General features: G+C 39.6%; 1 protein-coding gene across 1 annotated transcript in view; it reads right to left on the minus strand.

The window, feature by feature from the left end:
- Positions 1 to 3,767: 3,767 nt before the first annotated feature.
- TMEM132C (transmembrane protein 132C) overlaps positions 3,768 to 26,002 on the minus strand; it is a 540,167-nt gene continuing 517,932 nt past the window's right edge. The window contains exons 7-9 of the mRNA XM_074205334.1: positions 22,732 to 23,005; positions 20,498 to 20,689; positions 3,768 to 5,041 (exon numbers count right to left, since the gene is read on the minus strand). Of these exons, the coding sequence (XP_074061435.1) occupies positions 3,842 to 5,041; positions 20,498 to 20,689; positions 22,732 to 23,005 (1,666 nt within the window). The 3' untranslated portion in view covers positions 3,768 to 3,841. The remainder of the gene's footprint in view (positions 5,042 to 20,497; positions 20,690 to 22,731; positions 23,006 to 26,002) is intronic.

Genomic DNA, 26,002 nt, shown 5'->3' on the forward strand with positions numbered 1-26,002 from the left:
TGGGTAAGTCATTTCACCCTGTTTGCCTCAGTTTCCTCATCTATAGAATGAGCTGGAGAAGGAAATGGCAAATCACTCCAGTATCTTTGCCAAGAGAGCCCCATGGGGGCAGCTAGATGGCACAGTGGCTGGAGCACCGGCCCTGCAGTCACCTGAGTTCAAATCTGCCCTCAGACACTTAATAATTACCTAGCTGTTTGGCCTTGGGCAAGCCACTTAACCCCATTGCCTTGCAAAACCTAAAAAAAAAAAGCCCCATGAAGAATAATGGTCTATGGACTCAAAATGAGTCAGACATGACTGAATTTTGAATGATAACTTCGTGACTCCAGGTCCCCTTCTCTAGCCATTGAGTCACCAAGATTTCTTTCTCTTCTACCCATGCCTCAAGGCCTCAAAGAGACCATAGAACTTTCTTTCCCATCAATATTTCATGTGTTATATTCCAGTAGTTGTGGTTCAGGGTCTCATGGGAGCCCAGGGATCCAGGAGGTCTAAACTATTAAGATGTTGTAATTTCTTTTTTTTATTTAATTTTTTTTATTTATTTAAGGCAATGGGGTCAAGTGAATTGCCCAAGGCCACACAACTAGGCAATTATTAAGTGTCTGCTGAGACTGGATTTGAACTCAGGTCCTCCTGACTAGCATCAGTGCTCTATTCACTGTGCCACCTGGCTGCCCCAGTTGTATTTCTAATATGACAAATATTAATAGAGAAAACCCTGATAAATAAAATCTTGGAGGGGTTGTCAATAATTTTCAACAGAATAAAGTTCTAAGACTGAAACATCTGAAACTATCAGTATGTGGTGAGTAGAGAGCTGGACTTAGAATCTGGAAGTCTTGGGTTCAAAACCCACCTGAGGCACTTATGAGCGGTGTGATCTTAGACATTTCATTTCTCTCCCTCTTTTCCTCTACCACCTGCTTTCCTAATTTCCTTCTAGAATAATTTTCCTTTTTTTTTTAGGTTTTTTTTTTTTTGCAAGGCAGTGGGGTTAAGTGGCTTGCCCAAGGCCACACAGCTAGGTAATTATTAAGGGTCTGAGACCGGATTTGAACCCAGGTACTCCTGACTCCAGGGCCGGTGCTCTATCCACTGTGCCACCTAGCCGCCCTAGAATAATTTTCTACAAGAGTTTTTACCAATTGCATTCCTACTCCCAGTCCCCCAATACCACTAGTGCTTTCCCTTTGAAGTCTGTATGGATTTGTTTGCACATTGCCTCCCCTATGCATAGGATTTTTCCCTACTTTATATTTCCAGAGATCAGCATAGTGCTTCACACATAGCAGCCACTTAAAACATGTTTGTTGACTCTCTGGATGAAATCCCCTCTGACCTTTGGTTTCCTCATCTTTAGACTAAGAGTAACAATATCATCCAGCCCATAGGGTAGTTGGGGTCTTAGAGGAGATGGTGTTCTCAAAGGGCTGTATAAATTATTGTGATAAGTACTGGAGGATCCATGGTTTCATTGCTTTAGAAACTCTCAGGTGAGGAGAGTCATACTGTCAAATATGGTCAGCACTTTTTTTCTGTCACTTCTAGTCTTGGAGAGTAATCTAGAACACTGAGAGCTTAGGTGATTTAATCAGATCTGAGTTCAAATCCAGTCCCAGATGCTTCCTAGTTATGTGACCCTGGGTATATCACCTAACTTCCATCTGTCTCAGTTTCTTAACTTGTAAAATGGGAATCATAACAGAACCTTCCTTCCAGGATGTTGTTGTGAGGATTAAATGGGATAATAATACCAGGGTCAATATGGGTCAAGGATAGGATTTGTATTCAGGTCTTCCTGGCTCCGAGGTGTTCTCTAAAGACTAAACAATGTTGTCAGGGTTTAAGACAGCAAAGAACAATGGAAGGAAGTTTGGCTTTGCTGTCAGAGCATCTGGTTGGTGGTCCCCCTCTGTCACGTAAATGAGGTTAGACTTGAAGGGTCCTTCTAGTACTAGTCTGGTGAACTTTTCATTCTCTCATTGATGTAGGTGGTTTACATCGAAAATGGATTTGAGACGTTTCACCCTGTATGTAAAAGGAGCAGATAGTAAAAGATACTCCTAGAACTGGCAAAATGTTTTTCCTCCCCTTCCCCTCAACAGCCTTTTTATTTCCTCTGCAAATCCAACAATTCACCTGGCGTTAAATGAAATGACAAAAACATCCTACGAGAGGTTACCTTGTCAAGACATGGAAAGCATTTTAATTACAGTTTGTATCACATGTATAAATAAATATTACATTCTTCCAGTCTACAATGCATTCTAGGAGTATCTTGTTAAAGGGCCTGACTAGATTATCAAGTTTCAGGGCCCATTGTCATCAAAGCTACTGATTTTTTAGCAATTAAAAAGTACCAGTGCCAACAGTTGCCTTGGGAGATTGTCCAATTACTGATGGTTGATGACTGACTCTCCGTTTGCCACCAAGACAAGTCCCTTCTTCTCCCAAAGCAGGATACATAGGAGGATTGTGGGTTTTGGAATTAGAAAAGGGTTTGTTCACTACTGGTCAGTCTTCTAGAATCACCAGCAATACTGGACTTTGGATGAAGGCATCTTTGCAATGTGCTGCTAGATACAATGTGCTGTTAAAAAACACAGTCAATCAACAATCTAACATAGATTTTTTTTTTCAGTTTGTGCTGGTACAAAAAAAGAAGAAAAAATTGAAAAAAAAACAATTTAAATGGTTCCAGGGTTTTTCCCCTATCTTTTTTATAGTTCTTTTCTATTATCTCTAGCACCTGCCCCATCTCCTGGAGTATAAGGGGAGATGGGGAACCTCTATTCCATTTCTTGGGCATGCCTCTTTATCAAAAGACCACTGATAAATCTTTCTCCCACTCTATAAAGAGTTGAGAAAAATCAAAGAACTCTCATACTGACAACTATGTGATTCATACAGGGTTGGGTAAATCATGGAAATACCTGCCATCCTTCTTGAGTGAGCATGTACCAGCCGGTAGTCAATGATCATTGACACCTTCTGTCCCAGGAGAAACAAAGGAGCTCAGGTTGGGGGATACAAACACCTACCAATAAGGTTGTTACTGCACAGAAATGATGTAATCATATTCCACAGGAGGGCTAAGTTTAGACTACATTGAGGATCTTATCCCAAGGAGAAATGTAATTTACAGTTCATTTTGTGAATCAAATCCACCTCAGTTTTTAGAAGTAGAAATTGAAGAGGGATCAAACAAAAAAAAAAAGAAAAGAAGGAAGATGAGAAAAGGAGAAAAGAAGAAATTAAGAGAGAAAAATCCAATTCCAAGGAAAGATTTAGAAAGCATTCTCAATTTCATCAAAAGAGACAATTAAAATAGATGGAAGCCTCCTTCCGACCTCCATTCTGAGTACCACAGGGTGTCTTCAGAAGAAGAAATGCAGAGTTAAAATTTACAACGTCTCTTAGCAGACCCTATTTTTATATTTTGCTGCTTTATTAGAAATATAAACAGATTATTGTTTCTGTCTTTTTATTTACCTTTTTGTTTTTTTTAACAAATAATTTTTGGTAACTTGTCTGTATTTTTTTCTCATAAAATAATCTTCATATGCCCTCACCTTGCCCAGTTCATCACCTTCACCAGTCCATTGCTTTCTCAAGTGTTCAGATTGCTCCAAAATTGCAATCACCAGCTACTGAAAAACCATATAGCAAAATTGTCTTTCCCAGCTACAGAAACTGCTATATTGTTTGTGGTGGATTCCCCTGCCTCCCCCCCGCCCCCCTCCCTCCCAACTTCTGTCCCACTTCATTGTCGGTACCAATATATAATATAGAACTGAAGGCATCAAGGTGTGGTGGGTCCTTCAGTCAGAAGACCCTACACTTTGTCTTTGAATTTCTCCAAATAGTTTCTTAGTTCTTTGGAGTCTCCCAGATCCATGTCCTGGCACACCCATTTGATGTCATCATCGTTGCTACCGAGAATGGAGTTGACAGTGGGGCAGCCATCATCTGGAGGTATTGTTGTGAAGGTGGTAAATTTTACCCGCTTCCTTTTGGAAGTGGGGGAGTGTAGAGGGTCAGGTTTTTGTTCTTTTTCTTGTTTCCCCCCTAAGTCAGCCGACCTGTGAATCTGGCTCTGAACATGCTTCTGTGTGTTGCCATTCAAGAGGAGGTGGTTACTTTCTTCATAGCCGAGTCCCCGGTCTATAATTGTGGTGTGCTCATCTTGCTGGGGTGACGTATCTCCAGAATTCTCCAATAGCTCAGCCTCATTGCCCAACCAGACCCAGTCATGGGAGTGGGTCATAGTGGCCTGGCCTTCTATTGGCACTTGCTTGTGACGGTATTTGAGGGCAAAAGTGGCACAATTGATCAGGAAGACAAGGATGGCCAAACAGAAGACCCCTAGAAGTGCATACATTCCTATCTCAAGGTCACTTAAACCCCTCGCAGCTTGGACCAAGTCATTTTCTTCCAGCCCACCACTATTCTTTGGGAGGTCAACTTGGGCAGGGAAATTGGTAAAGTCAATGGGGATGTTCTGTAGCTGGCCATCACCAGATAGTCGGCCTCCATCCAGTTTGCTATTTTTCACCACTTTATTGTTGATCAGCGATTTGACAGTAGTGGTGACTTTACGGAGAACACCCTCCTCTCGGTCAATGGAACCTCCAAAGTATCGTCCATCCTGGCCGAACCGTTCCTGGTCTGGGCCCTTTTGTCGGCGATCACTGGCATGGTTCTCTAGATCATCCCCGTCATAATCCCCTCCTGGGTTAGAGAAGGCATCATTCTGTCCGAACTTGACTTTAATGTTGCCCACACCCATGGCTAACACACTCTTGCGCTTAGACTTTTGGCAGGCCTCAGAGATCATCATGTCAACTTTGACAATCTGACCTTGCCCTTCCCCTTCTGCCACCACGAGGGGCCACCTCATTTCATGACCCTGGTGCACGGACACGATGGTTTCGTCTAATGATGTGGCTGAGAGGGAGAAGTCCTTGGGGTCATAGATGTCCAATGGTGTCACTGAGCCATCATTGAACTGGATCCACATGCTGACCACAGCTTCCTAAAAGAGAAATGGGAAAATCATCAGAATGTAATAAATACCAGTGACTTGCAAAGGACTTTGCTGTTTTCCGAGCTCTTGCACAAATCATGCTTTTGTTGATCCCCTGTAACAAACCTATGAGTTGGCCATTATCTATTCTGTTAAGTAATATTATATTATATAAAATATAGTACATCTATTTTTTTCTAGTTGTGGAAGCTGAGTTCCATTAAGGGGAAATGGTTTTCCTACTGGAGGTAACTATGATGTCATTGAAGGTACTCTGTATCTGAAGGCTTGAAGTCATAGGATCATGGATTTATAGATGGAAGGTACCTTAGCAGTCAGCCCCTTCATTTTACAGATATGGCAATTGAAACAGGAGAAAGCAAAGAAAGTTATAGATGTCTGAGACAGAATTTGAATCCAGATCCTGATTCCAAGTCAAAGCTATTAATCTAGTTCTCCTATTTACCACCTGTGTGACTTTCAGTGAGGTACTTACCCTCTCTGGGCCTCAGTTTTCTCAGCTGTAAAATGAGAGTGTTGAGCTAGATGATACAGTTCTTAAAAAAAATATTTCTTGACACAGTTTCCCAGCCTGAAAATACAGAGGTTGCTCACAGACTTGGTTCCACTTTGATGAACAAGGGAGCTTTGACCTGCTCCAGTTTTCCTAACTTAGGCGAGGTGGTGCCTCTCTCCCACCTCGGCCCCGACTCTCTTTGTGCCCCACTGGCTCGCTCAGGGGACCTTTTGTCTTCTAGCATGTGGGTGGCAAGCTTTGGAGGAAGATATTGCTTCCTTTCACCTTGGATGCTCATACATACAGGGAATTTGCATCTTGTCTCAGATCCTTACCAGCTATGTGTCTCCTGGGTATGTCATTTACCTACAAAATGAGGGGGGCAGTCTCATTGACCTCTAAGTTCACTCTAAATCTATGATCCTAAGAATCTCTCATTTCAGTTTTCTGGTCTGTAAATGAAGGGATTGAACTCACCCTCCAAGACTCCTTCATCTCCAAATCTATAATTCAATGAATTTCTCTGGACCTCAGTTTCCCCATCTGAAAAAATGAAATCTAATCTTTGATTCTAAAGTTTTATAAAATCTCCCTGCTTAGACCACCCACCTTTCTAAAGAATACAAATAAAGAAACCACTTTGAAGAAAACATCTCATTCCTTTAGAAAATTGTCCTAACCCTAATCTTAATCAGGACTCCAAAGCTAAATCCTTTAAACTAGATAAGGGATGAGGAAACATCCTCCCTGAGGTCTGGAGGCAGCTTCTTCTTGAACTGGGGCAGGAAATCTATCACGCCTTTCAAAGACTAAGAAATCACTTTCACTTAACACGTACAAATATAGATTTAACATAATTACCATGGTCATAATCTTAAAAAAAATCTCCACTCATTAAGCATTAATTTGGGTGATTTATAAAAACTGCTGCCTGAGCATGGAAAGCAGAGAGAGTCTCCCCAGAAAATGATCAGTACAATTAGACTGAGTCTTTATGTTCCAATTGCTGTCCCCCTCTTTCCCCTCAGTGGGTGGGGGAAGTCAAAGCACCAAGCTCATTCTTTGCAGAGACTCTTTGCAGGAGGGAGAAGTGAGAGAAGGGAAGGGAGATATGAAGGAAAAGAAGGAAAGAGAACCAGCCTTTGAACATATTTCTAGAAGCAAGCATTAAAAAAGAAAACAACACCTCTCCCCCCCTCCCTTCCTCTTCTCTTCAGACTCCCCAGTCTCCTGGCAGATTCCTTTTTCCTTTGCTTGAGGAGCTGAAAAACGAATGCATTTTTCTTTCAAGCCTGAACCTATTCCACCCTTGGAGTAGATAGGAACGCCCATTCCATTTCCATGTCAGTAAGATGTTGGTGATGGGCTGTTTCCTCCCAGGCAGCTTGGCATTGGGTCCCTGGTTGAATTGTGCTGTCTTTGTTCTCTGTGGATAGTACCTGCAGAAATCACCATTAGAAGCATACTGAAAGCAAAGTGTTGGCACACATAGTGATTTGAGTTTCAATTGGAGCTTCTTAGGAGCACTATTTGATCTGGGGTGAGATGGCTTGTCCCAATTCATGCTCCTTATCCCTTGGTTCTGGCCTTTAGGTTTTTGGGTCCTGGGTCTTGTGAGAAGATGAGGGGTGTCCCCTCTGGAATCCTGGTTCTTTGAAAAGGTTTAGGTGAACAATAATGAGGTGGAGGGAGGGTTTTCTGTTTTTGAGATTCTATATCTGGAAGCATCATGGGACCATAGATTTAGAGTTGGAGAAGACTTCAGAGGCTGTCTTGTCCAATCTTCTCTTTTTTTTTTAACAGAAAAACTGAGACCCAGGAATGATTAAGGGCTAACATAGGGGACTTAAAGAACTGGGTTTAGGAAGAAGGGATAAACTTGATTCTATTTGTTCCTAGAAGGTAGAATCGGGAGCCGATGCTAGAGGCTCCAGAGAGCTCCATTTATGTTTGAAATCAGGAAAACCTTTCCAACGATTGCTATTGTTCAGTTGTGCCTAATTCTTTGTCACCTATTTGGGGTTTCCTTGGCAAAGACTGGTCTGCTATTTCTTTCTCCAGTTCATTTTACAGATGAGAAAACAGGTCAACAGGGTGAAGTGACTCAGGGTTACACAGCTAGGAAGTATCTGAGGCCGAATTTTAAGTCAAGCCTGGTGCTCCACTTGGCTTCCCTACCTACAATTAGAACTGTTCAATGGGCTGCTTTCAGACATCTCCTTTCCTTGGGATTCCTCAAGTTAATCCAAGGGACAACTGAGCTCCCTTGCAATTCTCTGGTCCCTCAAGGCAACTTGACCCAGGTCACACACTAGTAGGTGACAGAAGTGAGACTTGAACCTTTGACTCCACATCTTGAGCTCTTTCCATGGAATCCTCCTTCCTTCCTTCCTCAGGGAAGTTTTCTGCATTCCAATATTCTGGATACCCGGTTTCTGAGCAAGCGAATCGTCTCCTCTTCAGTGATTATAGATGCAAAACTAGTAGCGACTTGTGAAATCCATCTCCCCAACCCTTTCACTCAATAGCAGGTGCTTGTTATTGTTTGCCATTAACACAGGCTGGAGAGACATGTTTAACACATGAGAAATCAGAAGGAAAGGACTCACCCAAGTTCACCCAGGCAGTATGACAATGAATCAATTCTTTGAAGAAAAAGATAGTTCATTTTTGTGTTTGTATTCTCCAATAGTCATTGACAAATTTTAAGGGTTTAATCATTGTTTATTGATTAAGTGGCAGAGATAAGATTTGAACTCAGGGTCTGTGACTTCAAATCTATGACTCTTTCCTAAAATGAGAGTATTTGGGAAACTCCTGCTATTTTTATTTTTATTATTATTTTCTTTCTCCAGTCTCTATATCCCATGGTACAGTGGAAAGAACTGGGTTCAAATTCCAGTCCAGTCCTGGAGCTTTGGGCAAGTTTTCTCACATGTTTGTGTGACTCCATTTCCTCATGTGTAATATGAGGGAGATGGACCAGATGACCTCCAAAGACCCCCATCTCTATAGCTATGATCCTATGTTGTAACTGCTGACAAATGAAGGTTCTGCCATATTGGCAGCCTTTCCTCTTTCTTTCCCTGAGGTTACCTTATTCTATTTCCAACTATAGCTGGGTTAGATCCTGCTCCTATGCCCCATACAATCATATCCCCTTCAGGAGTAGAAACCTGCTGCTGTTGGTATCTTATCTTTTAAAAAATAGACATTGGTTGCATCTGTCCCAAGCCTTACAATACAAATGGCCTCATCAGTGTGCAAGCCAGTGCCTTGGAATAATCTGGATCCACATTACCTATGGAGAGCAACCTCCCCATCCTGTTACTGCACAATCATCACACAAATTTGCAGAATTGTCCTGGTTTTCATTTGTTACACTCTGGTTATAAACAAAGGGAATTGCTAGGCTTCTGGTTAATTTAGACCATTTCTCTGAAAACAATGAGGGATGGTTAGCCCAGCAGTAGATTTGAGTGGGAAGAATATTTAATTTTCAAACTGTGATCAGCAAAGCCTTCAGGGACCTGTAGAGGGAAAATCTGTCTGGTAGGAGGAGAGGGCAGAGGACTTAGGGATTCACACGGGATTGGAAATTTGAAGTGAAATGGAGTTGTGGCCATTCTCAAAGGGTAATGGGGTCACAAGAGAAGGTGAAAATGGAAAGGATGATGCTAACATGGAGAATATTGTAGGGCATGCTATAAGGCTAGGGAGAATTCCTGTACCTCAGTTTCCTGATCTAAAATGAAAGCGTTGGATTGGCCTCTGAGGTTTTACATCTTTAGAACTATGAATTTATGAAAGAAGAGTATTTTGAAAAAGAGTTCATTAACTTTTTTGTGTCTTGGACCCCTTGGACAGTATGGTGTTCCCTTCTCAGAATTGTGTATATGGTTTTTAAGTGACTAGAAAAAATACTAACTTCCAATTAGAGGATAATGAAAATAAAATTTTAATTATTTTTCCTCATCCAAATTCACAGATCCCCTGAAATCTATCCAGGAATCATGTGGGAGCCTGTCAATTCCAGGTTGAAAAAACCCTTAATCCAGAAGAATTCACATTTTAGAGGGAAACCCATAAGAAACAGAAATCTCTGATGAACATCTTTTTTTTTTTTTTACAAGGCAAATGGGGTTAAGTGGCTTGCCCAAGGCCACACAGCTCTGATGAACATCTTATTTTATTTTCATATGTTAAAAAATACAAAATCTACTAAATTATGAGGCTCAAGAGTTATGTTGAGCCCCAGGTATTCTAAACTGAGGAGACCAAGCAAGAAAGCTCATGCCAAATTTGGTTTCAATGTTGATTTCTCTTTCCATGTAGAGAATTATATCAGTATAAAATAATGGTAGACAGTTTAAATTCTCGATAAAGACCAAAACAATTTCTTGCCTTGGCAACAATTTGGATTAAGTTCTTCCAAACAGCTCATGAAAGGGAAGTGGAACATGGGATTTTCTCAGGAGAAACCAGTGAATTTCCCTGAAGATTAGAAACTCTAAAAGACTTAAAAAAAACACCACCCGCCCAGGAATGATTTAGGACTCTGTCCTTCTCAGAGGCATTTCTGCAAATCAGATGAACTGCATCAATAAATCCCCTTTGATTCCCATGACAGGGTCCTCCAATTACTATCAAGAGATGAAGATGGATGGGTCCATCTTATCTGTAAAAAGGCTGCCCTTCTCTGAACACTTCAAGAGCTGAGATGACAATTGCTCATGAAGCTCATTAATTACCCACTCCAAGTAAACATTTCTCAGGTCTAGCTGATTTGTTTTTCCTCTTTTCTTTCCTCTTTCTTTTCTAGCTCTTTTTAAAAAGTTGGTTATTGCAACTTCCCCTTTCTTAGTGTCACTGAGATGACAAGAGCAACTAATTCTCTCTGGATGGCCTGGGAATCAGAGAATGGCCATTATTAGCTCCTCCTAATGAGAGGGTTGATGAAATTCAAGGCCAGTGAAGCATGATCTCTCAGAGTCAGCACTGATTTCTATATTGCATGCTGTCTGATTGAAGGTATGGGAGGAAGTCAAATAGTCTTCAACTTCCTCTTCATCTTCTGCTTGTCCTTCAGCTACTCTCAACTAGTTTCTCAAGTCATTTTGGTGATTCAGCTTTGCTTGGATAGTATGGCTTCTTCTACCTACCCAGCATCTGGTTGGTACAATGTTCTATCTGAGAAGCTTGCACAAAGCTAAATAATAGTGTCCACTAATGGCTATGACTGATGCATGTCTCAAAACTTTCTTCCCTCTTTCTAAAGTCACCAATTCAAACTAAAACACTCATAAAAGATCCACTCTGGGATACAAAGGGGGCAAAAAAAAAAGGAAAAACCCCATTTGTCTAAAAAAACTTACAATTTATTGAAGAATAGAGTATGCAAATACACCATTGTTGAGTTGTTCCAATCTTGTCTGATTATCCTTGACTCTATTTGGGGTTTTCTTAGCAGAGATATTGGAGTGATTTGGCATTTCCTTTGCCAGATCATTTTATAGATGAGGAAACTGAGAAAAATAGGGTTAAGTGATTTGCCCAGGATCACCAGTGTCTGTTTCCGGATTTGACCTTAGGAAGATAAGTCTTCCTGATTCCAAAACTGGTACTCTGTCTGCTGTTTACCTAACTGCCCTATTGAGGGGATAGAACATGGAAACAGATAAAGCATACAGAACTAAAAGGATCCTTAGAGAATATTTAGTCCAATCTGCCCTCCCCCCATTTTACAGATGAAGGAAATGAGGCCCAGAGAAAGTGTCAAAGGTAGAATTTGAACTCAAGTTCTCTGACTTGAAAACTGATTCCTTTTCCCATCTCTTTGCTTTGATATGAGTGTCCCCTTTGCTTGGAATGCTCTCTCTTCCCACTTCCTCCTCTGAAATCCTTTCAAAATCAAATTCTACCTTCTGTTAGTGGGATGGCTTTTCTGTTCTCCCCAGCAGTTAATGCCTTCCTCTCTGAGATTAGTCTTCTACTCTGTGTATATGTTATATGTAGTGGCACAGTGAATAGAGTATTGGGCTTGCACTCAGAAGACATCTTCCCAAACTCTGTGACCCTGGGTAAGTAACTTAACCCTGTTTGCCTCAGTTTCCTTATCTGTAAAATGACATAGGAGAAGAAAATGGCCAACCCTTCACTATCTCTGCAAAGTAAACCCAAAATGGGTTCACAAAGAGTTGGATGTAACTGAAATACCACAAGAACAAAATTTATATGTTGTCTTGTTTGCTAGAATGTGACTAGAATGCATGTGGAATACCTATTTATTTTCTGGTCTCTCCAGAAGCCAATGCCTGCCACTCTGAGATTACCTTCTATCTATTCTGTATATCTCTTACATGCACTTAATTATTATATGTTGTCTTTTCCAGGACACTGCCAGGAAGGCAGTGGCTGCTTTTAGTATTTCTCTGTATCCTCACCATTTAATAAATGCTCTTTGGATAATTGGAAATAAATAGAAGACAATTTGGGGAGGAGAGAGTATTAACACCCGGAGTGTCTGTGTGTGTGTGTGTGTGTGTGTGTGTGTGTGTGTGTGTGTGTGTGTGTGTGTGTAAAATCAGGAAAAGCTTCAGAAAGAAGATGGCACATAAGCTGAGCCTTGAAGTCCCTAGGATAGATGAGAGAAGAAGACCAAAGTCATAGGGGAATGACTTATGTGAACCAGTCATATGTGAGTTGGAAGTCCTGGGAATAGCAAGTGATCCAGTTTGGTTGGAATGAGGAGTATGTGAAGGAGAGTGTGGAAAGGTAGGCTGGAGCCAGATTGCAAATGGGGTTGAAATATCAAGCTAAGAAATTTGCATTTTATCCTGGAGGCAACAGGGAACCATTGAAGATTTTTGAGGGGGGGAGTGACATAGTCTGGCTTTCCTGGCAGGTAAAGCTTGGCAGTAGGGAGACTGATTAGGGAACATATTAAAAGTTCAGATTAGAGATAATGAAAGCTTGAAGTAGGGTGGTCTGCTTATCTTGTGAGAAAAGAGGGTAGATGTCAAAAGCTATGATTTCCTTTAAAATGATATTCCAGATTTTGGGATCTCAACAGCTTGCATTTATGGAGGGTTTGCAAGGGGCTTGCCTGATGTTAATTCATCCTCCTGTGGAAGAGATGCTGCTATTATCTTCATTTTACAGAGAAGGAAACTGAGGCAGACAGTGTTGAAGTGACTTGTGAGGGGGCATACAGCTAATGTGTTCAAGGCTGGATTGGAACTCTGGTCTTCCTGACTCCATCTACTATATCATCCAAATTCCTGGATGTGTCTGGCTAAAACAGAGATACTCCTTTCATGATTTTCCTCAATGGACACATCAATATTTAGGGAAAACAATCTTGAGTAAAACTGACATCTAGAAAGGATGCAGATAAGTCTCTATTTCTTTCCACATGGTGAATACCTGGAGAACATGAAAGAAAATATCTGTTTTTGAATATGAGGAAATATAAGGAATGTGGACAAAGAGATAAAACCAATTTCACATGAATTTAGAGAATGGATTCTTTACTTGGAGTACATGAACTTTGAAAGAAACATATATCTTGATGAATGTATTCAGTTGAATTTTAGATGCTCTTTTTGGAAAGGCAATGGGTTAAGTGACTTGTCTAAGGTTACACAGCTAGGCAATTATCAAGTGTCTGAGACTGGATTTGAACTCAGGTACTCCTGACTCCAGGGCCAGTGCTCTATCCTCTGTATCACCTAGCTGCCCCTGATGAATATATTTAAATTATGTTTGATTTCCTTTGGCATCCTTTGTATTTTATTTGATGAATTTAAAATTATGATTCTGAGAAAAACCCAAAGGAACAACAAAAAAAGAAGTCCTATTCCAGAGAGAGGATTAGACTTCTAAGTGGAATCTATAGGGATCCATGCATCCCAAGCAGCATTCCCGATCTATCCCTTCACTGCTACTGTGAATCATGTGCATTGTAAAGGTCCTATGAGATGGGACCCATTGGGTACTTGAGAAGAACATAGCTTCACATCTTCTGGAAAATGAAAGACGTTTTCTTGGTAGTTGAACTTTCTAACTTGACTCTAAGTCTATGCTACAATCACTTACTATTCCTTATTTTTCACTTTTGCTCCTTTTTTGTCACTGTCTTGATCTACCTGCCTATCAGTCTTTTTTTCTCTACTGTCTCCCAAGACCTCTCCTCAAGCAAAATGCCTTTGGTTACCCTACAGTGAATGAAAAGACTAGTCTTTAAATCCCTCCATGTATGAGATACTCCTCTCTTTTATACTCTATAAACCTAGTGAAGGCCTGTGGTATACTTAACCTTCCTCTTCACCATCATTAGTCATACTCATCACTGCCAACAGTTCGTATGATCGAACATCAGTTGAATGGTTCTGATCTAGGTTGTCACTTTTTGATTCAAGAAATAGCATGCTGGGGAAAGTATCATAGTTGCTATTATGTGAAAGCTGATACCCAGCTGGTAGCAAGGCACAGTTTGGGGCAGGGGAATTTAAATAAATATGTTACATGGCAGAGGGTGATTGGGGTAAAAAAGAAATCCAGGGAAAAAAATCTTCTTGGAAAATAGGGGGAAAGAAACAAAGCCATCCACTGGGGAGAAATAGTTTTAGAGAACCTTTATCTGAGGTCTTCCAGAAGGAAACAGAAGACTTGGAAATGGGGGAGATGGAGGAGGAACAACTGTCTTCAAGTCTTTGAAGGGCTGTCTCTCAGAAAGGGGATGAGACTCAAGTCAGAGGTCAGAACAAGGAGCAACTCGTAGAGGTTTCAGGTAAGCAGATTTCATCTCTATATCAAAAAAAACATCCTCAACCATGTGACCCCCAAAGTGGAATTGACTCTCTCCTTAGGAAATGAATTATCCCTCATTGGGAGTCTTCAAACAGAGGACAATCACTTGTCAGGGACATTACAGAGGGCATGCTTGAATGAGATGCCCTCCTTCTAACTCTGTGATTCTAAAATATTATTCTTTTATCCATATTTTATCTCCTCAAATATACATTTAATTTATGGAATAAAATGGGACCCGACCTAACCTTGTAAGAGTTTCCATTTTATTCAAGGGGTTACAATATTGGTTACAAGTATTGATGATGTCATTTTGAGTGAGATGGATATAAAGGAACGATCCACACAGAGGGTTCAAGGAAAATCTGGAAAGAGAACACGGCAAGGATGAGGTAATGCTTTATAGAGGAGGTGGCACTTCAAAAGGATTCTGAGAGGCAGAGAAATGGAAGCCAATGTGAGTGCTTGTAAGTGAAGCTGTAACTAGGGCGATGTGACTGAGGCTATGTTCCAGGGTCCTGAGAATCAAAAGTTGCAAAAATTTTAAATAGTGCTTGGAAAAGATTGCAATTTAAACACTTTCCTCTATTTTAAATGTTGGTAGAATTTTCACTCATTCAGCAGCACAGAAACTAGTTGGCAAGAATAATTAGTTAAATTAGGAAGCTACCAGATGGTATATTGCCTCCATCTGTTGCCATGGTCTCCACACCAGGTCAGTTCTTTCACTGTCTAACCCCTTTCTTCTCCAGAATGAGACTATTCAAAGGAATCTCAAGCTCTCTGGCTTCCCAGTACAGGGTTTCTCTCTCCCTATGAAGATAGCATCAAGATACTTCTACCCTAATACTGATTTGAGGACATGATTAGTGCCACATTTCATTGGTATCATTTGGTGTTACTTGCCTTAGACACCAATAGCATGATTTAGGAAATAAAATGTTTGTCTAGAATGTCACAAGACTATTGATTTAAAGTTGTAAGGGACCTTAAAGGCCATAGATTCTAATATGTCCATTTTATAGATTAGGAATTCAAGGTCCAGAGTTAGAGATCTTATGAAAACCTGAGACAAGATTTCGGGCCAAGTTCAGTTTTCTTTCTACTGTATTACATAGCCTCCTCCCAAATTTGTGGAACAATGAGTAGTTTAATTTGGACAGAAAATAGAGGACGTGAATGGGAGTAAATAATATGAAATAAAGCTATGAAGGAAAGGTAGAGTGGGTCTTAAATTTCAGGTTAAGGAGCTTTCATTGGATCCTAGAGACAAAAAGGAACCACTGAAGATTTTAGAGTAGAAGAAATCAGAAAGATTCCTCTTTCTCATCAGAAAGAGGTCTTAAGCAACCACCTGTATAACCTCTCATTCCCTAGTTACTGACCTTCACATGATCTTAGTTATCTCAAATCTTAAACAAAAATCTCTTTGGGTCTCCCAGCAAGTCTCCTTCCTTTTTCTTCCCCTTTAAAAGGATATTTATTGACCAGTACTTGCTCAAACACAACCTCAAATGGGGAGACCCACATTGGATGCTAACTTAGTTTACTTTAATTGCTCTATCAGAGTTCTCAAGTTTATTTAGTTACCTAATGTTCCTTGCCAGAGATAAACCAAGATCCTGGTTAATGTTCAGTACTTAGTGTGGTAGAGTAGTGAGTGTGTTGGGCTTGGAGTCAGGGCAACCTGATGGTAAATGGCAGAACATGACTGGGAGTTGCCCATTGCGGACACATTTGTGGTGTGTCATTATTAGCATAGGAGGGAGTCTCTATCTCCAGGAGAGCACTGAGCCATTGTGATTACTAGAATACTTTTTTTTCTTTCCTTTCATTTTGGAAATTCATAAGCAGATTCCAGGGAGAGTTGGGCTGAGTAAGATATCATTTGCATTTCTCAAGTGTTTAGAGGGTTGGCCTCTTCACACAAACTTTTATTAAGTGAAACTGCTTCCAAAGGAAGAAAAGAAATATTTATTAAATACAGGTTAGGTTCCAGACACTGTGCTAAGCACTTTACAAATATTATCTCATTTGTTCCTCATAATGACTTTGGGAGATAGGTGCTCTTATTATTCCCATTTTATAAATGGGGAACCTGAGGCAAATAGAGGTTAAGTGGCAGGGAATATCTGAGACTGGGTTTAAATTCATTCTTCCTGGCTCCAGGTGCAGCAGCCTTTCCAAAGGGAGAAACAATAGAGGATTTAGCCCAGTATGGTATTTTAATCAGTGCCTCACCTGGCTTTACTTTTTCCTATGGGAAAAGGCTATGATTCCTGAACAAAATGTCAACCCTTTCTTCTCAAGATTCCAAGTGGTATCTACTCATTTCTCTTGAACATATCAAGGTTTAGCATACATCTTTCATGATGACCCTGTGCCAAAGATATATAGTCTAACTAGTAGCATTTCCATTTCACGGATGAGGAAGCTGGTCAGATGACTTGCCCAAAGTCACTAAGTTAAAATGAAGCAGAGATAGGACTCATAAGTTTGGATTTACTCACTGCAACTGAAATACATTTCCCATCATTTTAGGCTACAATACATTGGTGATAGGGTACCTCAGTGGCAGAGTGAGTACTGTGCCATCCCTGAAATCAGAAGGACCTGAGTTCAAATCCAACCTTAGATACTTACTAGCTGTATGATCTTGGATAAGTCACTTAACCCTGACTACCTCACATCCAGGGCTCTCCCCAATCTTCCTGATTCATATGTGGCCACTGGACCCAGGTAACTCTGAAGAAGAAAATGAAATGGTGATCTTAGCACAGCTCACTCCACTCTAGTTCAAGTGCTTGTCATGGTATCACCTCCTTGATGTCATGGTCTTCTTCAAGAATGAAAGACAAACATCATCACATTGGCTATACTTCCTTCTCTTTGACACCATTATATTATTTAGAAATATGGGGAAAAAAGTGAGAATTCTCTATGGAAGTCCCTTCCAACTCTGAAATTTTGTGATTCTGTGATTTTTACATAAGAGTTTAGTTAATGCTTATTCATTCATTCATACTGTTCAGTCAAGAAAAATAATGGCAATGATCGAGTGAAGTCACAAAATCATAGATTTAGAACAAAAGGGAATCTTAGATGTTCTTTAAACTAATCTCCTTAGAGAGGGAAAGTAGCTTATCAAGGTAGTTTAAGACTTAAAGCTGGCTTTGAAACTACAAACTCAGGCTAAATCTTGGGCTCTTTCCGTGTCCCATACCTCCAGAAGGAAGCAAGCCCAGAGAGGGAAAGTAGCTTATCAAGGTAGTTTAAGACTTAGAGGTGGGCTTTGAACTACAAATTTTGAGGCTAAATGGGAGCTCTTTCCATGTCCCATACCGCCCAAAGGAGGCAACAATGGAACTATAGCCTATTTGAGTCATTTCTCTGGTCCAAGACTCCTGTGTGGACTGCTCCAAACTGGATAGTGTAAGGATGGTTGCCAGTCAGCTCTACAAAGACCCTTCTGATTTCAGTGCACAGAAACACAATGTGAGCCTCCCTGAACCGGGCTCCATAACTAGGCAGGATTTGTGGGCTTGGCTCTGTCTGGCTCAATGCTGGCTCTGCATCTGTCAAGATGAAAGATTCCCCACAGGAAGTATTGAAGGAGGAAGGCAGAAATGGGTTAATTACACAAGACAGGGATGATTCCGGCAGGAAATAAATTAAACAGATGGGCGGCCTGTCCCTCTTCCAGCTTGGATGTTGTCTTGCCACTAACCACTCCGTTATAAAACCCATCTGAATGGATTTGCGCTCCAGAAAATTAGGTAGAGATAATCATGAAAACAAGCTATAAAACCAACGTGAGTTCTTTTCTGTTTTGTGGAATGAGGCAAAATAAATCTGGTAGTAACAGTGAATGAGCAGCAGTTTTATTTCTCAATGTTAGAGTTGGTTCAGCAGGGTCTAGTTCTCTCTGGGAATTGGGATTGGAATTGCTACTTTTGTCACTTTGCTGCTCCCTCTTTCTCATCCCCAGGCTGACTGTGTATGGAGACCCTCTGCCCGTGACTAACCTAAAAGACCTTTTTATCCCCCCAATGAGCAGTGAACTCATGGTATGGGTTGAGTATTTTGATGCTATGAGTTCCCCATTCTTAGAAGTATGCAAATAGTGATGGCCAACAATTATATACTCATAATTTAGTCAATTCAGTAGAGTAGGTAATTAAACAAGAATTATCATGTGACAAAGCAGTTTGTTCAATGCTGGGGATTCAAAAAAGGTCTAAAATAGGGTTGCTAATCTTAAGGAGTTTCTCTTCTAATGGGGGAGGTAACATGTAAATAACTGTATGTTATTTGTATGCAATATAATATAACATCTGTTTTTTTCATATATAATATATTCCAGCACATATACACATATGTGCAGGTATATTTGTATATATAGTCTTATATGTCTATATACCCATGTGTTCACACACATATATACAAAAACAGATCTACATGGTATTATATAACAGTCTACATGTCGGTACATTTATACATATTAACAAATATGCTATTGCATGTATACTACATATTGTTAAGTATAAAATAGCATAGATGTTTGTTGAGTAGTTTCAGTTGTGCCCAACTCTTTATGATCCCATTTGAGGTTTGCCATTTCCTTTTCTAGCTCATTTGACAGATGAAACAGATGACATGATTTGCCCAAGGTCACATAGCTAGTCAATGTCTGAGGTCATATTTGAACTCATGAAGACGAATCTCCTTGACTTAAAGGTCAAGTATTGTGCCACCTGGCTTCCCCTAAAATATATAGTCTATATACTATATAGTATATGAATTGTATGTGTACAAATAGCATATATGAGAAATGATTAATTCTCTCTGGTACTGATAGCTAATTATTGTATTAGGACCAAACTTTTCCCCCTTTTCTATTTCCTTATTTAGAAATCAACCAGTGTGAGCAATTTTTCTAACAGACATATCGAACCAGGATGGCTAGCATCTACGAGGACAGTAAAAGAGTTCTAAATTTAGCTAATGGCTGCAGTCCTGTTCATTGGGTTTGCTCTGACAAGTCTGGGAAAATGTGGATCCTACCTTTCTGTCCGACAAGTGTTATAGTACTGATAAGTCTCTTTGACCAAGAAATGGGTGATTGAAGCAATATACCCCAGTTATAATATAGCCCCCCCCTCATTGAAATAATATTCATTCTCTCATTAATTGTTAACCAATGAGAGTTGATGGTCATCCATAGGAATATCCCCTCTTCTAAGGGCATATAAACTGTAAGTCCACCTGCATGTGGGTTTTTAATCTAAAGAGAGAGAAATAACTAAATGACCATCCTTTTATTAAATATGTTTAATGATTAAATTACCCAGAAATTGTCTCACTTTATACCTCACGCAAGTTTGTATCCTCAAAGTATAAATGTCCAAAAAGCCAGCATAATTTTATATCTTAATAGTTTAAAATTGCTGTGAAATGTTGAGACCCTTTATATAATGTAAGGAAGGACTGGAAGTTGATGAACATCCTATAAAAGGTAAGATTTCAGCTGAGGCCAGAAGGAAGCCAGAACTTCATGAGATGGAAGTGAGGAAAGAGAGCATTCCAGGCACTAGGGAGAGCCAGTGGAAAGACATGAAATTGGAAGATAGTGTTGTTTAATGAACAACAAGGAAGCCATTGCCATTGGATTGAAGGGTTTGTGTCTGAAAGGGAGGTATTAGAAGGTTGGAAAGATAGGAAGGGATTGGGTTATGAAGGGTTTTCAAATTCAAATAGAAGATTTTCTATTTGATGTTGGAGATCATAGGGAGCCACTAGAGTTTATTGAGTACGGGGGTGATCCAGTCAAAGTTGTACCTTAGGAAGTTCAACTGGAAAGTTGAGGAGAGAAGGGGCTGACATGAAGAGAGATTTGTGATACAGAATCATGGAATAAGGAGGTGAAGAAAGCTTGAGAAATAAGGAGATCATAGACCTGTTTTCCTCTGATAAGTGAGGTCACACCTTCCATCGAATTGCCCCCTCTCTTATCTTTATGTAAACCCCTTCACACACTTGATGGAACAAACCTTGGGAAATGCAGCATCAGATTAGAAAGTTCTCACACATGAGTCTCCCAGCTGCCACCTGCAGTGACCCCCTTACCCCCATCCTACCTGCTTCGGAGTATGCAGCAGCTCCTCGGCCATGGTGGTGGCAGTGATAGCTTTGTTAATTTCGGAGCTGGGCTGGAGGAAGACGGATAGTCCTGCCACCAGTTGGACGCCAAGGTCGGTCACTGCCACCTTGTCATCCAAGACTGTCACAGTCTTCTCAGCCAAGATGGAATCGGAAAGGGGTGATAGGACCTTTGGGAGTGGGAGACACAAAAGAAAGACATAGGTATCAGGATGGAGTGAATGACTACTAGAAATGTTCTCTGGTTCATTAAGGTCCTTCCCAGCTCAACTCAACCTTTATACCTGGGAAAACATGGTACACTCACTGGCATGAAAATACACACCACAATCTAAATTCTACTGCTATTTCCCATGGGTTTCTCTTCTACTAATTTAACTATTGAGATGCATGAGAACCTTTATTTAAAAAAAATTTCTCAAATCACATTTTATAGGCACTGGGCTAAAATGACTATTCAAGGGAAATAAGAGGTCAGAAAATGTCAAGGTACTGAGGCCCAGGGAAGGTCAATTAAAATTCATTTGTGGATCAGAATCCTTTTGTCATGTCAACAACTTCCTCTTAGCCTAAGAGAACTTATCTGCTGGCGTAACCAGAATGAAGGCCAACCCACTGGAAGATGAAGACTCCAGGTCCAGTCCTAATCCTGGCACCTAGCAGGGCTGCAATCTTGGGCAAATCATTTTTCCTCAAAGGGTTACTGTTTCATTCTCTACAACATGAAAGAGTAGGGTCTAATGATCCTTTAAGGTCCTTTGAAGTGAATTCAAATTTATAAGACTAAGAACTATTCTTCAATCAACTGTGGAAGAGAGGAAGTGTTTTCGAAGGAAGCAATCTAAATGGAAAAAAAAGTCATCCAAATGACAAAAAATTCAAGAAATGCAATTTAAAGCAATGCTGAAGATCTACCCCATACTTATCAGCTGGCAAAAAAGGGAAAATGACAAAATGTTGAAGGAGATACGGGAAACAGACAATGAATGCACTGTTGGTAAAGTTGTGGATTTTTCCAGTTATTCCAGAAAGCAATTGGGAACTATGCCCAAGTAGTTATTAAACTGTGCACATCCTTTGACCTCACTACTAGGATTATGTCCCAAAGAGCTCAAAGAAAGAGAGGGACTATATGTACCAAATATTTATAATAGCTCTTTTATGTAGTGGCAAAGAGCTAGAAAGTAAGAAAATGCCTATTACTTGGGGAATGACTGTACAAATTATGGTATGTGTTTATATATATAATGGAATATTATTATTTTATAAGAAATGATAAGATGGATCTTCCAGAGAAGCTTGGGAACACTTGTATAAATTGATGCAGAGTAAAGTGAGCAGAACTGAGAGAATGATTACTACAATAACAAGAATATTGCAAAATAAAAAAAAAATCACTGAAAGTTTTAGGAACTTTTGAGTGGACAAATAATGAAGCATACCATCTACCTCCTGAATATTGTATAATAAGATACGTGTTTTTGGACATGTCTAATTTGGGAATTTGTTTTGCTTAATTGTACATATATGTTAGAAAGGGTTTGTTTTATTTCTTGAGGAGGTGGGAGGGAGAGAAAATAAATATGTTCCAACTAAAAAAATAAGTTTAAAATTTTAAATGAAAAGATCAGGCTCCTATCAATTAAAGCTTTCTGAGAGCAGAATACGTTAACTCTAGAGCAGGGGTGAGCAATTATTGGGGATGTTATATAGAGATTCTGCTCATGTACAGATTGTATTAGAACACCTCTGAGGTCCCTTCCAGCTTTAAGCTCCTGAATTCTCTGGCTAAATGACATTTTTAAGGTTCTAGATCTAACAATTCCATAGGAGAAGAAGGCATAAAGTATGGGTCTTTTTTAGGCCTTGAAACCTGTATGATTGATACTATTATTACCTCCATTGCACACATTTTACAAAAACTTATTTTTTAGTTAGTAAATATTTATTTTCTCTCCCTCCCACCTCCCCAAGAAATAAAAGTGAAACAGAACCTTTCTAACATATATGTACAATTAAGCAAAACAAAACCCCAAATTAGCCATGTCCAAAAACACATATCCCATTATGTAACATTCAGGAGGTAGCTAAAGAGTGTTCATTATTGCTCCACTCGAATTACGGTTGGTCATTTTATTGTTCAGAGCTCCTAAAACCTTTAGTCATTTTTCTTTGTAATATTGTTGTTATTATATTAACCGATGTTCTTTACCTGTATTGTTGTCATGCCAACTTCTCGTCCAATCAGAATCCGCCCTTCCTGAAGCTTGGCAATGTGTGGTTCCTCTAATTTCATGAAGTCTGTTACCAGGTCAGTGATGTCAAACTGCCAGTCAGGGCTCAGTAAATATCTCAACTGACCCCAGGGATTTGAGTCCTCAGACACAAACTGGGTGAGGACCCGGACCATTGCATGTTGGTACTGGAGGGCACAGCCTCTACCTCTTTTCTCCTCATCATCTTCATCATCACTGTCTCTTGTGGGTCTGAAATGAAAGGTAAAAATAAAATCCAAGAACTTTAGTGTGGGAAAAAACTTTACCATCAGCTTGTTCAAACTATTACTGATACATATATTAATCCAATCAATAAACAGTAAGACCTCAATATGTACTAGGGGCTATGCTGAGCCCTGCCCTCAAAGGTCTCACATTCCAATGAAGGAGAACAGTGATGATACAAATAGGAATATAATAAAAGCTAGAATTTATATAGCACTCTAAGATTTTATTGCCCAATAACCCTGTAAGGTAGTCAAAATTTACATATTAGTAAACTGAGGCAGATAGAAGTAAATTGATTTACTTAGGGTCAAAGTGTCAGAAGCAGAATTTGAACTCAGATCTTCTTGATAATCTAGTCCAGGGCTCTACCCTCTGCGTCATCTAATTACCTCTTATACCAGGCAGATGCATTGTAGATGAATGTTAGTACAGGGAAGGCATTGGCTGGGGGATGCTTCCTGCAGAAGGTAGTGTTTGAATTAGGTCTCTAAGGAAGAGGTATTATAAGAAGTGAAGGGGAGAAGGGGAAACATTCCAGGCATGGATGATACCCAATGCAAAGGCGAAATGGAATGGGAGATGGAGAGCCCTACTGCAAGTAGGTCAGTATGATGAGTGTAGATTACTGAAAACATAAGAAGACTGGATAGACAGGGAGAGACCTGTATGACATTTCTGACATATTGCATGGTGTCATAGAGAGTGGGTTGGACTTGGAATATTAAGATATGTTTTAACCTTAGATCTGAGATTTAATTACAGGGTGAAGTCAAGTGCTTAGACCTCTCTGAGCCTCAGTTGTAAAATGAGGGTTATGATATCTGTACACTTACACAGCTATAAAAGGCAATAGCTCCGTAAGCAGCAAAACATGTTAGAAAACCTGGGTCCCGCCATCTTTGATTAATATTTCTAGTACCCCATGGGGGATTAAATCTATTTTTGGACAGCTCCAATTTAAAAAATTATTTTCCTTTAGTTGAGAAAATTTCTAAGCATTGTTTTTCTTGCTATCTTTAGAAACAAGAAAGAACAATCCTTATGATATTTTTCTTCATTGGAAGCCCTTCAAATATCGAAAGATAGTGATCGTGTCTCCTCCCGGTCTCTTCATTTCCCAATTTCTTCAAGTCTTTTTCATATGATATATTTCTAGTTCTTTTTTAGTATTTGGCACATAGTTAACACTTAATAAATGTTTATTGATTCATTCATGCATTCATTCTTTCATCCATTCATTCACCATATTGATAGATCTTATCATTCATCTCTTGAAATGAATGCATATAACTAACATTTATGTAGCATTTCAAGGCTGGATGAACTCCTATATCATCAAGGGACCAGTCCTGGCAGTTTAGGAGGGAGGAACTAAGGCAGGAAATTATCTTTCAGATGCCTAGAACTGAAAGCCCAAATAGGTAGCCACCAGTCATTCATTTCGCAAGCACTATGTGGGTGTGGAGACCCATGTAGGAGGATTCCTACTTTTAAGCAAATTTGATATATGAAAATCTGACATTATATACATGGTAAGGGGCAAATTTTCTTTAAAAAATAATTGATGAGAGGCAGGTAGGTGGTACAGTAGACAGAGCACTGGTAATGGAGTCAAGAGGACCTGAGTTCAAATCCAGACTTAGGCACGTGATACTTATTAACTGTGTGAGCTTGAACAAGTCACTCAACCTCATTGCCCACACAAAGAACAAAAAAAGAATAATAATAATCGATGGTGGAAAGCTCCTTTACTGCACTGAATATCTGATTCATTTTACAAATTAAAATGTATTTATACATACTAAGAAGGTTTTCAGGCAATCAGCTATTATGTAAAGCAAGACACATACAAATTCATTTTTCTCACTTTGAGAGAATAAATTGAATTTCAAAAACACAAGGAAAAAAGTTTACTTAGTGTACAAGGAGAAGCATGTGGTAAAGTTAATAAAGTGTTGGGGAATAATCATCAAGAAGACCTGTGTTCAAATTCTCCCTCAGATACATATAAGCTGGATGATCCTGGGCAAGTCAGTTAGCCTCTCTCCCTCTCAATTTCCTTATCTGTAAAATGGGAATAATCAACGTATATAACTCACAGGGTTTTTAAGAGATCAAATGAGATGGTACAGGTTAAGTGCTTTATATGTTAAGTGAAGCCAGTACTGGATGATATAGGAGATAGAACTGAATTCAGACCTTACCTGAGCCTCATATCACTAAAATGGGGACCATAATTACATTTACTTCACAAATTGAAGTGAGGACTAAATGAGATCATGTATGTAAAACAATTTACAAGCTTTGAAGTAGTAGGTGAATGTGAGCTCTAGTTTTGATATAATAATAACTAACAATTACATAAAACTTGGCCAGTAGGTAGCACAGTGGAGAGAGTGCTGGATCTGTCATCAGTAAGATCTAACCTCAGATACTTATTAACTGTGTGACCTGGGCAAGTTACTCCACCTCAGTTTCCCCATCTATAAAAATGGAAATCACATTAGGTCTTTACCTTTCAGAGTTGTGAGGATCGAGTGAGATCATATTTATAAGGCTCTTTGTAAACCTGGAAATGCTAACTGAACGCTGTTATTAAGTGACTCATCTAAATTAGTAAGCCAGTCATCAAACATGTATTAAATCCTTACAGTATGTTAAGCACTTGGAAAATTGCATCCTGGGAGCTCCTTCTACTAATGAAACCATAAGTCTGTACCAAAATGTTTATTATTTTATTAAGTTTTATTAAGCCCTTTGCCTACCTTCTTTGCTGAAATTGGAACCATCCTGGATAATCATTCGCCCTGACTATAAACAGTGCTAAGGCCTGATGTTTCTTTTTTTAATTTTATTTTAGAGTAGGGAATAGGAATGAAGGTCTGACCCAAGCAATCAGTCGAAAAAATAATAGCATTTTTAGAACATCTACTATGTTGGGCACTTTAGGACTATTAAGTCATCTGTTCCTTGTAACAT

This window comes from Macrotis lagotis, chromosome X (genome assembly GCF_037893015.1).
Source record: "Macrotis lagotis isolate mMagLag1 chromosome X, bilby.v1.9.chrom.fasta, whole genome shotgun sequence".
NCBI classification, from domain to species: domain Eukaryota; kingdom Metazoa; phylum Chordata; class Mammalia; order Peramelemorphia; family Peramelidae; genus Macrotis; species Macrotis lagotis.